This window comes from Erinaceus europaeus, chromosome 16 (genome assembly GCF_950295315.1).
Source record: "Erinaceus europaeus chromosome 16, mEriEur2.1, whole genome shotgun sequence".
Lineage (NCBI taxonomy): Eukaryota > Metazoa > Chordata > Mammalia > Eulipotyphla > Erinaceidae > Erinaceus > Erinaceus europaeus.
In genome coordinates, this window is record NC_080177.1 from 21,003,772 (window position 1) to 21,016,700 (window position 12,929).

At 50.2% G+C, this 12,929-nt stretch overlaps 1 protein-coding gene across 11 annotated transcripts in view; it reads left to right on the forward strand.

The window, feature by feature from the left end:
- The window catches only part of TMEM266 (transmembrane protein 266), a 151,986-nt gene that overhangs the window by 92,596 nt on the left and 46,461 nt on the right, over positions 1–12,929 (forward strand). For 8 of the 11 annotated variants that reach the window (XM_060174690.1, XM_060174697.1, XM_060174693.1 and 5 more), the window contains 2 exons: positions 1,286–1,440; positions 4,083–4,156. In XM_060174690.1, coding sequence (XP_060030673.1) covers positions 1,286–1,440; positions 4,083–4,156 — 229 coding nt within the window. The remainder of the gene's footprint in view (positions 1–1,285; positions 1,441–4,082; positions 4,157–12,929) is intronic. The other 3 variants (XM_060174698.1, XM_060174701.1, XM_060174700.1) reach the window with 1 other exon arrangement.

Genomic DNA, 12,929 nt, shown 5'->3' on the forward strand with positions numbered 1-12,929 from the left:
AGATACAGAGAGACACAGAGAGAGGAAAAGGAAGAAGAGAGACCCTCAGCACCCTCCGTCACTCGTGAGACTTCTCCTCTGCAGGTGCTCCCATGTGGTAGCCCAGGGCTCAAGCCCAGGTCCTTAGTATGGGAAGATGTGTGCTCTGCCGGGTGAGCCAGTGTTGGCCCTGCTTTTAGTTTTTATGCAGTGCCCGGAAATGATCTCAGGGCCTTCTGTGCGCATGATACACTGAGTGGCTTCTCCAATGTAATCCTCTTCTCTTGCCTTCTTCCCTTCTTCCATTCTCTCTCTCTCTTTCTCCCTCTCTCCATTTCTTCCTAGAACACTGTACAACTTTTGCTCTTAGAAGTGCCAGGGATCGGGGACTGGGAAGTAGTGCAGCGAGTTAAGCACACATGGTGCAAAGCACAAGGACCAGCGTAAGGATCCCAGTTTGAGCCCCCAGCTCCCCACCTGTAGGGGGCGGGTCACATCGCAAGTGGTGCAGCAGGTCTGCAGGTGTCTATCTTTCTCTCCTCCTCTCTGTCTTCCCCTCTTCTCTCCATTTCTCTCTGTCCTATCCAACAACAACAACAGCTATAACAACAACAAGGGCAACAAAAATGGGAAAAATAACCTCCAGGAGCAGTGGATTCGTAATGCTGGCACCGAGCCCCAGCGATGACCCTGGAGGCAAAAAAAAAAAAAAAAAAAAAAAAGAGGAAGAAGAAGAAGTGCCAGGGAATCAACCTAGAACCTCTCACATGCAATTCCTGCACCCAACCACTGTGCTGTCTCCTTGACCCTCTTTTTTATTTTGAGGCAGGAATAGAGGGGGGAGGGGGAGGGGAGAGAGAGAGGCAGGGTGGGGGAAAGGCATCACATCAGTCCACCATCCATGGAGCCCCTCAGCAATCTACCTGACGAGCTGTCTCCTAAGATCCAGATCTCTCCTCCCTCTCTCTCCCTTCTTTTCTCCCTTCTTCCCTCCCTCCCTCCAGGGCAGTGCTCAGCTCTGGTTTATGGTGGTACTAGAGATTGAACATGGGATGTTGGGACCTCAGGCACTGAAAGTCTTTTTGAGTAATCACTATGCTATCTCTCTAGCCCAGAGACCCATCTCTTTTTGAGCCTTTTAGCTACCTTACCAAGGTGCCTCTTGAATGAGGAGCTTCACTGGGAAGCTCAGAGCCGGGAGGCATGAGATGAGGGGTGTGTGTGGTGGTGGGGGGTTGATGACAGTGCTGTGGTGGGGTGGGGTGGGGGCTCCCTCTCAGCCACCTTTTCGCTTGTGTCCCTGCAGGTCCACCTGGCTGAAGCCGTGCTGTGGGAAGAGAGCAGCCGTGTGGCAGGTATTTTTGCTCAGTGCAAGTCTCAACAGTTTCCTGGTAGCCTGTGTAATATTGGTGGTGATTCTCCTGACCCTGGAGCTTCTAATAGATATAAAGCTTCTCCAGTGTGAGTAGCAAGAGAGATTCCTCTGCAAATACTATGATGTCAATATTCAATGTGCATCCATCAGGGGTCCCCAACTAGCCATGTGATCTGCACCCCCTACCCGGCTCCCTCCTACCTCCATGCTCCCTCTGCACCCCTGGTTCCAGGGCTCATGGGGGTCCCATTGAGGGGCATGCAGCTGGCAGCTCCTCTCTCCACCACCCCCAGCATCGGTTTGCCTCTCCCCACAAAGCATCCCATGTCCAGAAACGGATGAGATCAAACGATGTTGGGGACCCCTGTGTGCACATTTTTTTTTTTTTTTTGCTCCTAGTTGGAATTTTCTGTCACTTAAAGACAGTGCCCATGTGTGGTGGTATGGCGGAGTGTCATCTTGGAGTAACTAGTAACCGCAATGTGATTCCTAGTGTTTTGGCCCAGCCTGGAGTTGGTGGTACTCTCCTTGCAGAACAGCAGCTTTTCAGGAACTCCTTTCCCTCCATTTGACCCTAGGAGCAGCGAGCCCTTAAGATGGGCAAGACTGACAGACCTGGAGACTCAGAGATTTCTCCTGCGCGCGGCCTTGGAATGGGATGGCTCGTTCTCCCCCAGCACACGCTATGGGGTGCTCCTCTTAGCTTCACATTCACAGGCACTTGGCCCACGTAGTGGAGAGTGGCTTCTCTGTCACCTTTTCTGTCCCGTCTGTCCCATCTGTCAGAGCCAGGGGCCACTTGATTCCTCCCTCACTCTTACAGAATCCTGTTTGGTGAATTGGGGCAAGTGGAGGTGGCAGAGAGTAGGAGCCCAGAGGCTCAAGTCTTAGCTCTTGATAAGTGAGTGGTTCTAGCTCCCATAGTTCCCCAATTCAGAAGGTAGATCAATGAAGTACAGATAAAGTAAAGGTCAAATTATTGCCACCCGTCCCGAGATTTGCTGTCTAACCATTAGCACATTCAGGACTTGAGAGCCCACACACCCATTTAGTTGTCCCGACTTGCTTCCTCAAATTCCCCCAATATCTCTACTGAACCCCCTGATTCAGGGTCCCTCTAAATGCCTCATGGGTCCTGCTCACCATCGGAATTGTTTTGTCCTTTGGCTGCCTGGGTTTTGTGCACCAGTGGCTCCTGGCTTCCAATCTGAACACCCCACCCCCAGCATGAAGTAGCCGGCGTGGCTTTGCACTCAACCTGCCTTCTGTTCAAGTGTGCCCTGTGCTTTCCTGCCCACCTCCCACCCCCATGCTTGATTCTGATGGGCTCTGACCACAAGGGAGCTTTTCTCTCCCTGTGGGGCTGTGCTGGGGGCCCTCGCCCTCAGGCTGCCACAAGGCACTGAAGAGAGCTGAGAGCCCAGCCACAGTTCTGCTTCAAATGAAGTATCCGAGAGATTGATTTGGGTGGGACATCTGATGGCAGCTCATAAAAGGCTTCTTAAATTCCATAAAACTCACAGAGATTTATTGTGCTTCTAAAGCAAACCTTAAGAAAGAAAAAAAAAAAAAGCAGGAGGAATTCATCGGTGAAATAATGGGGAAAGACTTTATGTTTTCAGAATCATCTGGAGGGCTTTTTGGGGTTACAAGGCTCTGCCGTGTGGTTCCCACTTGGGCACCTGTGGTCAGGGATAGACAGAACCACACTCCTTCTTTAAGGGTCAAAGAACCCAAAGCCAGGGGACCCCAAAGTCTCCCACTTAAAGCTAGCTTTCTTCCCCAGGATCTGGTTTCTCCCAGCCCAGGGTTCCCTGACCTCTGAGCTTTGGGGGAAGCTGTGGCCGGTCCCCATCTCTGACAGCTTGGACTCTGAGCTGTATGCTCTGGAGGCCTGTCCTGGCCCTGGCACCCTGTTTGAGCCACACTCACTGGCCCAGGGTGACCTGCTAGTGGCTCTTGAAGGCCCGTCTTCCCACCCTCTCTCCACCTGACCCTTGTCTGGGGCCCAACACTGTGCTTTGGCGCTGCTGTCTGCTAAGCTCTACCCAGGTCATATCTCTATGTTTAAAGGCCTTTCTGCAGACAGTGAGCACCTTAACTCCAAGGATTGCTCTGTGGAAGGTGGAGTTCAGGGCTGGCAACTTCCTGCACTGGGAAGTGAGCTGGGCCACATGGAGGTCCAGCAGACCCTAAAGCTAGCTCTGCCATTCAGGGGAGACTAGCTTTCCCACCCCACCCCTCTGCGCCTTCCAGTCCTTGACCCAGGCTCCTGCAGACAACCCTGGGCCTGCACCACCACCCCTCACTCCTTGAACCCTGAGTCCCCTCAACTGTGCCTGGCACAGTGGAGAGCCTTGAAGAGAGTTTTTCTGAATGTTAATGTGGACCTGGCTGAGAGCCACAGGTGGGGTGTCTTCAGACTCCCTTGGGGTAGGGGAATTGTGTGAAGGTCACCAAGGTCAGTGGCCCAGACTGGAAAACAGAGGTGGCCTGGGAGGGTGGGGGGCAGAGGCAGCCCCTCAGATGGCTGCAAGAAAGCCACCAACTCCACAGCCCTGTCCTCCATCCCAGACACAACTTGGAACCGCCTGGCCATGCTTGGGCCCCTTTCCACTCTAAGAGAGGCCGGGGTGCCTGGAGCTCAGCCTCTGCTGCAGAGCCCCCTCTGCCCCGGCGCCCAGGCCTGGTTCCTAAGCCTGGACCCCTGCTGTTGTGTCCCCTGCAGTTTCCAGCGCCTTCCAGTTCGCCGGCGTGATTCACTGGATCAGCCTGATCATCCTCTCCGTGTTCTTCTCTGAGGTAGGTGGCTTGTCCTAGACCGCTAGGCTGGATCCCCGTCACAGAGGGAGATGGGGTACCAGAGCCCTGCTCTGTGCCTGGAGGGGCCATGGGGGGGCAGCTGCTCAGTTGTCATCGACACCTGGTCCCCATGGGTGACCCTTAGGGACTCACGGAGGCTGAGCAGACAGGGTCCAGGAGGAAAGGGGAGACAGGGCAGGATGGGGCAGAAGCAGAGAAGAGTCAAAGCTGGAAATGGGGGCAGCACATCTCTTTGGGGGAGCTTTGGGAAGCCATGACTGGGGAAGGGGGTAAAGAGGGGAGTCAGGGGGCTGGGCAGGGCTCCTGACCAGGTACAAGTGAAGGGGCAATGTCTGGAGAGGCAATGGGACAGGGGACTGCTGCCGGAGTCACCTGATGTCACAAAGCCCATGTCTCTGTGTGTGACCCAGGCCATAAAGGTTCCCGGGTAGTAGGGTTCTGTGTGCTCTGGGATGCTGGGGCCAGGCTCCCAGCACAGCACTTTGCCTTGTGGTGGGTGGTGGGGAGCTCACTTCTGAGCAATCCCCAGATGGTCCTGGGGGACCCAGCCTGCATTCCATTGTCACACCCACCTGGGAGCCACAGGGGCCTGGCTGTGCAGAGGGGAGTGGGGTAGAGAGACTAACTTGGAGTGAACCTGGGGAGCACGTGGAATCAGGAGTCCTGAGTGTGTGTGTGTGTGGGGGGTGGGAGTTGGCCCTACTGAGTGGCACTTTCATCCTCTCTCTACCTCTCTGATGAGGGGAGGTCTGGCCTTCAAACTTGCACTTCAGTCCTTCAACCCTGAGTCTGGCTGTGGGGTGTGGTGGACTGGGTACCAGGCCTTACAGCACAGAATGTTCTCTCCCTGGGCCGCTGCTCCTGCAGCCCAGAGCTGGCCTGTGAGCCTGAGGCTGACCCAGCACTGCCCTCCTGAGGAGTCCCAGTTGCCTACTCAGGCTGTGGCCCCAGAGCTGCCTCTTCCCTGCCCCTCCCCCCCCAACAGTGCCTGTTGCCCCTTGGAGGTCCCGAACTCTGGGGCCTCCATTCCTCTGATTTGCCGGGGTCCTTCCCACAAACACATGGGCTGTGACCAGATGTCTCCTTGAGAAAAACCTTGGAAAATGTGCCTGGGCTCTGCAACTGCCAACACAAATGTTTAATCAGTTGCTGTGTTTCTTCCATCCATCCCTTGGCTTTGCTTTTATTGGTTTGCAGAATTTATTACCCAGCATTAATTTGGCATTCCCTTCCTGTCACACTGCCAGAGATGAGCCACCTGAAACAGACAAGCCCCTGTGCTGAGGGCTCAGCACGCGCGCACACACACACACACACACAGAGCACACACACAGAGAGAGAACACACACACACACACACAGAGAACGTGCACACTCACACATACACACACACACACAGAGAGAACGAGAGAGAGCACACACACACACACACACAGAGAGAGAGAGAACGTGCGCGCGCACACACACACACACACACACACAGAGAACGCGCGCGCACACACACAGAGAGAGAGACCAACTTGCATGTGTAGTTTTCAAAGTAATGCCCTTTTAAAACTCCTTTTCCAACAGGGATTTTCAGTGGCAAACAGACAGGCCTGAGGTCAGGCAGCAATTCTCCCAGTAGTGCATGTGCCTTCTAATGCATGAGGTCCTGGGTTTGAGCCCCAGCACCCTGTGGGAGTAGCAAGCGGGACTCCATGGATGGTGGTCTTTCCTCTCTTCTTTCATCTGCTAATGGACATGTGTCTCAGCTGCTATCTAGGGTAGACGTCCTCAAACTCAGCACAGCCTTGAGTGCCTTTTCCTTGGCTCTGTCCTCCAGGGCCTGCCTAGAATTGGGTGACCTGTTTCCAGGAACAGCTCTCTGGGATGTGAACTGGGCGGGGACAGGCCACAGTTGGCATCTGGCTCCTTTCTTGCAGGCCCAGCAGGCTCTGCTCTTTCTCCCCCTCAGCTTCCCAACTTATAGGCTGCCCCACCCACATTCTTGGCCTCTCCTGAAGCTAAGTGCCAGGGGTAGAGTATCATCTGGGCCAAGTCAAAAGACCCCACAGAGTCAGAAGTCCTTTGGGTCAGGCCTTCTAGGGGTTTGCCTGTGAAATCACAGGTGTTATTAAGTTCAAGAAGTCTAAGGGGTCATGGAGACAGCATGGTGGTAGTATACCAGACTTGCATGTCTGAGGTCCCAAGTTCAATCCTAGTACTGCCATATGGCAGAATGAAATATCTCTCTCTCTCTCTCTCTCTCTCTCTCTCTCGTCTCCCTTCTATCTAATAAAATAGAAAGGAAAGGGGAAAAAAAGTGGCCACTGGGAATGGTAGACTCATAGTTCTGGTACCAAGGGGAGAGATTATGTTCTCCATCTCCTTCTCTAAGTTTCAGAGTGGTTTGGGGAAAGCAGAACCCCACTCCCCATAACCATGAGAGTCCCAGGCCACCTTGTCACTTCTGACTTTCTATAATGTGCGCCCCTACCACCTCACAGGGTATCCTGATGGGCATATGGAAGGGCCTCAAGGAAGGGATGGGTAAGACCCCAGAAGAGTGGGCTCAAGGGAGGAGCAGACTGGACTCTCAAGGTACAGTTTTGGGGGCAGTGAGGAATTAACTCACCCTGTAGAATGTACATTTTGCCATGTGTGAGGACCCAGGCTCAAGCCCCTGGCCACCTTGTGGAGCACCTGTATGGGAGAAGCTTCATGAGCGGTGGAGCAGTGCCACGGTATCTCTCCTTCTCTCTTTGTTTCTTCCTCCCTCACTGCTTCTCACTCTTTATGGGAAAAAAAAGGGAGGGCTTGTCAGGAATAGTGAAGTTGAGCAGGAGGCACAGAGGCCGGGGAAAAAGCCTGACAGCAATAATGAATGAATAAAGGTCCAGCCCTGGTCCTTTCTGTCCCCAAGCCGTTGCCCCAGCCCCTGCTGATTGTCTGTTGCCGACAAGAGCCTTTATTGCCTCCTTGGCACCTCACCTTTTTTGTTGTTTATTTTATTTTTGTTATTGTTGACGTTGTTTTCTTTTCCCATGAGGATTATTGCTGGGGCTTGATGTGGGCACTATAAATCAATTGTTCTTGGAAACCATCTTTTCCTTTCCTGTTTTTCTATTTTTTAATTGATAGATCAGAGAAAAACCAGAAGGGGAGGTGGATATAAAGAAGGAAAGATAAACACCTGCATTCCTGCTTCACTACTTGTGAAGCTTCCTCTTCCTCCCGCCCGCCCGCCCCCCCCCCCCCCCCCCCCGCAGGTGAGGAGCAGGGGCTCAGATCCAGGTCATTGCTCATGGTAACATGAGCTCTCATCCAGTGTGCGTCACCACCTGGCACTCAGCACCTTGCGTTTGTCGGTTTCATTTGTCTTGACCTGCTTGTGGGGGACTTCCCTTCCTCTTGAGTCCTGATTCCTTCTTAACTCCACTTCCTGAGGCAAAAGTTCTGTCCCCCAGTGGTGCTATGAGCAGGCGGGGGAGGGTGTGGGGGGTGCGTGGCAGGAATGGAAACATTAATACCTTCCTGTCTCCCCTGGTCACTTGGCATAAGGCTGGCCATAACACCTCCCACTGTGGTAGAATGAACTGAACGGGAGAAGGGGTCCTTTGAAACTTCGTTTCATGTGTCTGTTGGTCATGGCCTTGACAGTGATCTTCCAGATCATGGAAATTGAATGTAGAAGGGAGGCTTCTAAGTGAACTGGGGTGAAGGACTTTATTTTTTTATTATTTGCTGTTTTTGTGGAATCAGGCCTCACATATGCATGATTTCATTGCTCTGGGCTATTTTTAATTTTTTAATACTTTTTAAAAATTAATTAATTATTGGATAGAGATAGATAGAAATTGAGAGGGGCGGGGGAGATAGAGAGGGAGAGAGACAGAGAGACATTTGCAGCCCTGCTTCACCACTCATGAAGCCTTCCCCCTGCAGATGGGGACCAGGGGCTTGAACCTGGGTCCTTGTGCATTGCAGTGTGCATGCTTAACCAGGCGCGTCACCACTTGGCCCCAGCTATTTTTAAATTTAAAGAGAGAGAGGCAGAGAGAGACAAAGACAGAGAGACAGGGAAATGAGGGAGAGGTACCACAACACTAGAAGCTCCTCCAGCGCACTGTCAGAGCAGGGAGGAGACCCAGGCTGTGGCTGTACCCTAGCACACAGCAGAAGCTCTTGCAGAGGAAGAGACTGGTGTCCCTCACTGCCTGTGGGTGGAGAAGCAGAAAGGGAGAGGGAGAGATCTGCAGTACTGCTTCACCACTTGTGAAACTTTCCCCCTGCAGGTAGGGACCAGCGGCTCTAATTTGGGTCCTCGTGCATGATAACTTATACACTTTACTGGTTGAGCCACTGTGTGGCTCCTTGAGCCCTTCCTCTTTCTTTTTTTAAATTGATTTAATAATGATCAACAAGTCATTGAGATGAGAGGGACAGAATCCCACACATTCCCACTGCCAGAGTTATACATCCCATCCCCTCCATCAGAAGCTTTCCTATTCTTTACCCCTCTGGGAGTATGGATCATTATGGAGTACAGAAGGTGGAAGGTCTGGCTTCTGTAATTGCTTTTCCACTGGGCATGGGCATTAGTAGGTCGATCCATACCCCCAGTCTATTTCTCTGTTTCCCTAGCGGGGCAGGGCTCTGGAGAGGTAGGGTTCTAGTACACATTGGTGAGGTTGTCTGCCCAGGGAAGTCAGGTTGGCATCATGGTAGCATCTGCAACTTGGTAGCTGAAAAGCATTAAGATAAAAGCAGAATAAATTGTTGAATAATCAGGGACCTAAAGGTAAGAATATAGATGAGATCTGGGGTCTCCATTTTGGAAAAAGCTAGGGAGTCTATTTTAGGTATAATCCAATGACCCATGACTTACAGCTAACATGCAGGTGGACTCCAGGTATTGTCTGGGAAGATGGTGTCAGAGTTGGACATAGGACTAGAAAGCTGGATCATGGAAGAGAGCAGCTCCCAAATATGAGAAAAGTCTATAAATACTATTAAGTGTAAGCCCCATCGATCTGATCTGGGGCCCATATTCAGCACAGGAGCCTTTGTAATCTTTGCATCACTGTAGGTCTGAGTCTGCATTCTATAGTCACAGTTAGGAACATTCTAGGCTGCACTCATTTCAGGATCTCTCTTCCTTGAGTGGCAGAGTATGCTGACCCAGCCTCCCTTTGGAGAGTGGGGCAGTTCTACCATTGTTGTTTCACATTAAGGGCAAGGTCCTGTAGAGGCCCAAAAGAGGGCTTATGATGTTATTCCTGATGGAGATGACCAGTGATTGTGGAGAGAGGGATCTGTTAGAGGTCTAGGCCCATCATATCTATGTGGGAATCCCAGGATTCTCTGACTTCTGCACTCCATAATAATTCATACTCCCAGAGGGATAAAGAATAGGAAAGCTTCCGATGGAGGGGAGAGGATGTAGAACCCTGGCGGTGGGAATGTGTGGGATTCTGTCCCTCTTATCTTAATGACTGGGCCCCAGATGATGGGATGGCCCAGTAGTGACCAAGAGAGTCATCATAAAAGTATGCTGGTCTCTTGCCCGTATCCAGCTTTTGTAGTCCTTACTTTATCTAACAAGGAGTGAGTGATTGAGAGAAGTGAAATAGGAAGTAAGTGAGAAGGGTATCTAGGTCTAAGTAGAAATTAGTTGATTAAGTACTTTATGGTGTCTTTTTTTAGGTCTTTGTACTCTCTTGCGGCACTTACTGTCACTAAAAACTATTGTGCACTTTTGCTTCAAGGTCTATATTTTCCCCTTAACTTATGATACATGTGCACATGGGCTGTATCCTGTGGGCCCTGGTCTACACCTAGGTTCTGTGGCTTTGTGAGGACATGCACCACCCGAAATGAAACTAAGGAGTCCTGTGAGCTAGGAAAGGTCTCACCAGAGTAATGGAGCTGAAGGGTTGACATCCCACACCTGGCGTCTCTGGACACTGTCCAAAGTGAAACATGTCAACATGGTGGTACTAGTCAACTAGGTGGTACTAGTTGCACTGATTTGAGATCAGCAGATGCAGTATCAAATGGTGTGGACTGAGAGAAGCATGAAAGAAAATGAGCAAAGCACCAGAGGTTCCAAAACTGGGAGAAATAGGGGTTTTATAGAGAATGGGGAAGATTCCTGCTGTCTTAGAGTTTAAGAAGGCAATAGATAATTATTTTTATAATCGAGTTATTTGGTTTACTTTAAAAATCCTGTGTTTAGGATTTAGTGTACCATACAAGACCTTACCATGATTTATGTCATTTAATGTTATTTACAAATAACTGTATCTTATATACTGACAAGGCCAGTTGCTTCTGGTCTCCCTGGCCTAAGATTATAGGTGATTTAATAGTTTAAAAAAGTCATTATTAGAATTGTATTAAAAATTTAAGCCCACTGTTAAAATTCAATCAGGTTACCAATTTGAAACCTTAAGTGCTTAGATTGAAGTTCGGAATATATACTCAGAACTGGGGCCTATGCATCAAAAAGTTCAAGACATTCAATCTATTTTTCCCTTTTATATTGATTAAATGGTGATTTATAAGACTATAAGTTAACAGAAGTGTTTATTAACACCATTCCTGCCAGGAAAGGTCTGGTCCCTACCCCCACCCCCTACAGTGGAGCTTAAAGTCTACCCTCTCCCTCCCCCCAGAGTTGTTTTTACTTTGGTTCAATACTCCAAACTCAGTCAATTTCTGCTTTGCATTTCCCTTTCTGTTCTTTCTCAACTTGTGTTTATGAGTGGGATCATCCCATACTCGTCTTTCTCTTTCAGACTTATTACATTTAACATAATTCCTTTTAGTGTCATCCAGGATGGGTTGGAGAAGGTGGGTTCATTATTCTTAATAGCTGAGCAGTATTCTTTTGTGTATATACACAATTTTCTCAGCTGTTCATCTGTTTTTGGGCACCTGGGTTGTTTCCAGGTTTTGGCTATTACAAATAGTGCTGCTATAAACATAGGTATACATGTCTTTTTGGAAGGGTGTGCTTGACTCCTTAGAATATATAAGGAAGGTCCATTTCTAGCCTTGTGAGGGGACCTTTTGTTTTGTTTTGTTTTGTTTTGTTTTTGGCTCCAGGGTTATTGCTGGGGCTGGCTGCCTGCACTATGAATCCACTGGTCCTGTTGGCCATCTTTTTTCACTGTCCTTGTTGTTGTTGCTACTGCTATTGCTGTTGGATAGGACAGAGAGAAATGGAGAGAGGAGGGGAGGACAGAGAGAGGGTGAGAAAGATAGACACCTGCAGACCTGTACCCCTGCAGGTGTAGACATGAGGATTCAAACCAGGATCCTTGAGCATGTCCTTACATACATACTATGTGCGCTGAACCCAGTGTGCTACCACCCTACTCCCTGTGAACCCTTTCTTTTAAGGTAACTGAGCACCTCCAGTCAAAGTTAACCCAGCACAGGGGAGAGGGAGCACAGCCCATCTGTCTGTGAGACCTAGTTCCATGGAAGTGTGGTTACTATATCTGCTAGGGGTTTACCTCAAACCCAGATGGGGAGGCCACCCCTCTGAATCATGGTTGCTATACTTCTGTTAAATCAGTGTCTGACTCTGGGGGGTACCTTTGCACTGCCTTATATGACCATGCATGCTTGTTCTAGAATAAGACTTCTTTCACCCCTGTGAAGGCATTTGTCCTGGAGACTGGATCCTGGACTCTGTGTCTTCCTCTTGCTGCTCTGGGAGATTGGAAGGAGGGAGCCTGCAGCCATCTGGGTAGCAAAAACTTACCCCAAACAGGCTCAGCCCCCACACCTGGTGCCCACCTTAGGCAGCCTGTTCTCAGCCATATGCCACCAAACCCCACAAACTGCAGAGCTAATGGCCCCAGGCAATTGGCCCATCTGTCTTCCTTGCTGGTGGCCCTGGCTTTGGAGGCAGTCCTGCAGGGAGCAAGGGAGCCAGCCACCACTCTGTTCAGAGAATGGTTGTCTTAAACACTAGTGCAGCTTGGATGCCTGAGGTCCCAGGTTTGATCCCCTGCACAGCCTGTGCCAGAGCTGCGCAATGCTCTGGTCTCTCTCCCATAAAAGCAAACCAATCTTTTAAAAAGAAAAAAAGAAAACAAGCTACACAGAGGCATCTCATAGACTAGCAGCTGGTCATCTTCCACCACCACCACCACATTCAGCTGGTCACCTGGCCCCTACCCTATATATATATATCTTCTTCTCCTCTTCTTCCTCCTTCATATTCTTCTCAGCCACAAGAGTCTTTTAACATATGTTTCATTTAACCCACCTCTGTGGCAACAGAGGAAACTGAGGCCTGGAGTGAGAATCTGACTTGCCCAAGGTCACACACCAGCTTCTACAGAACTGTGACTTCAAGAATCTCATCTCCCAGCTCAGAGCTTTCTCTACCCTCGGTTGTCCTGAAGTTTAGTGTGCCCCACTTCATCCCCCAGTCCAGAGATTGGGGAGCCACACAGGGACGAATGTCAGGCTGCCACATGTCCTTTATGTCCCAAAGAGCTGACACTATTAGATCCCACTGGCATCCCACTGTCTTATCTCTGCACATAAATCAGGATTGTCCTTAAGGAGGGAAAAATCACTTTTTAGAGTCAAGATTTTTTTTTTTTTTTTTGTGGTGTGATAGTGAGTGTGGACATCCCCAGAGGGCAGCCTCTGTGAATCACTGTGAATTAGCCATCCTGGCCCAGGGACAAATGTAACAGGGTCACAGACCACCCTATAAGCATCCTTTGGTGGAGAGATATGCTCTG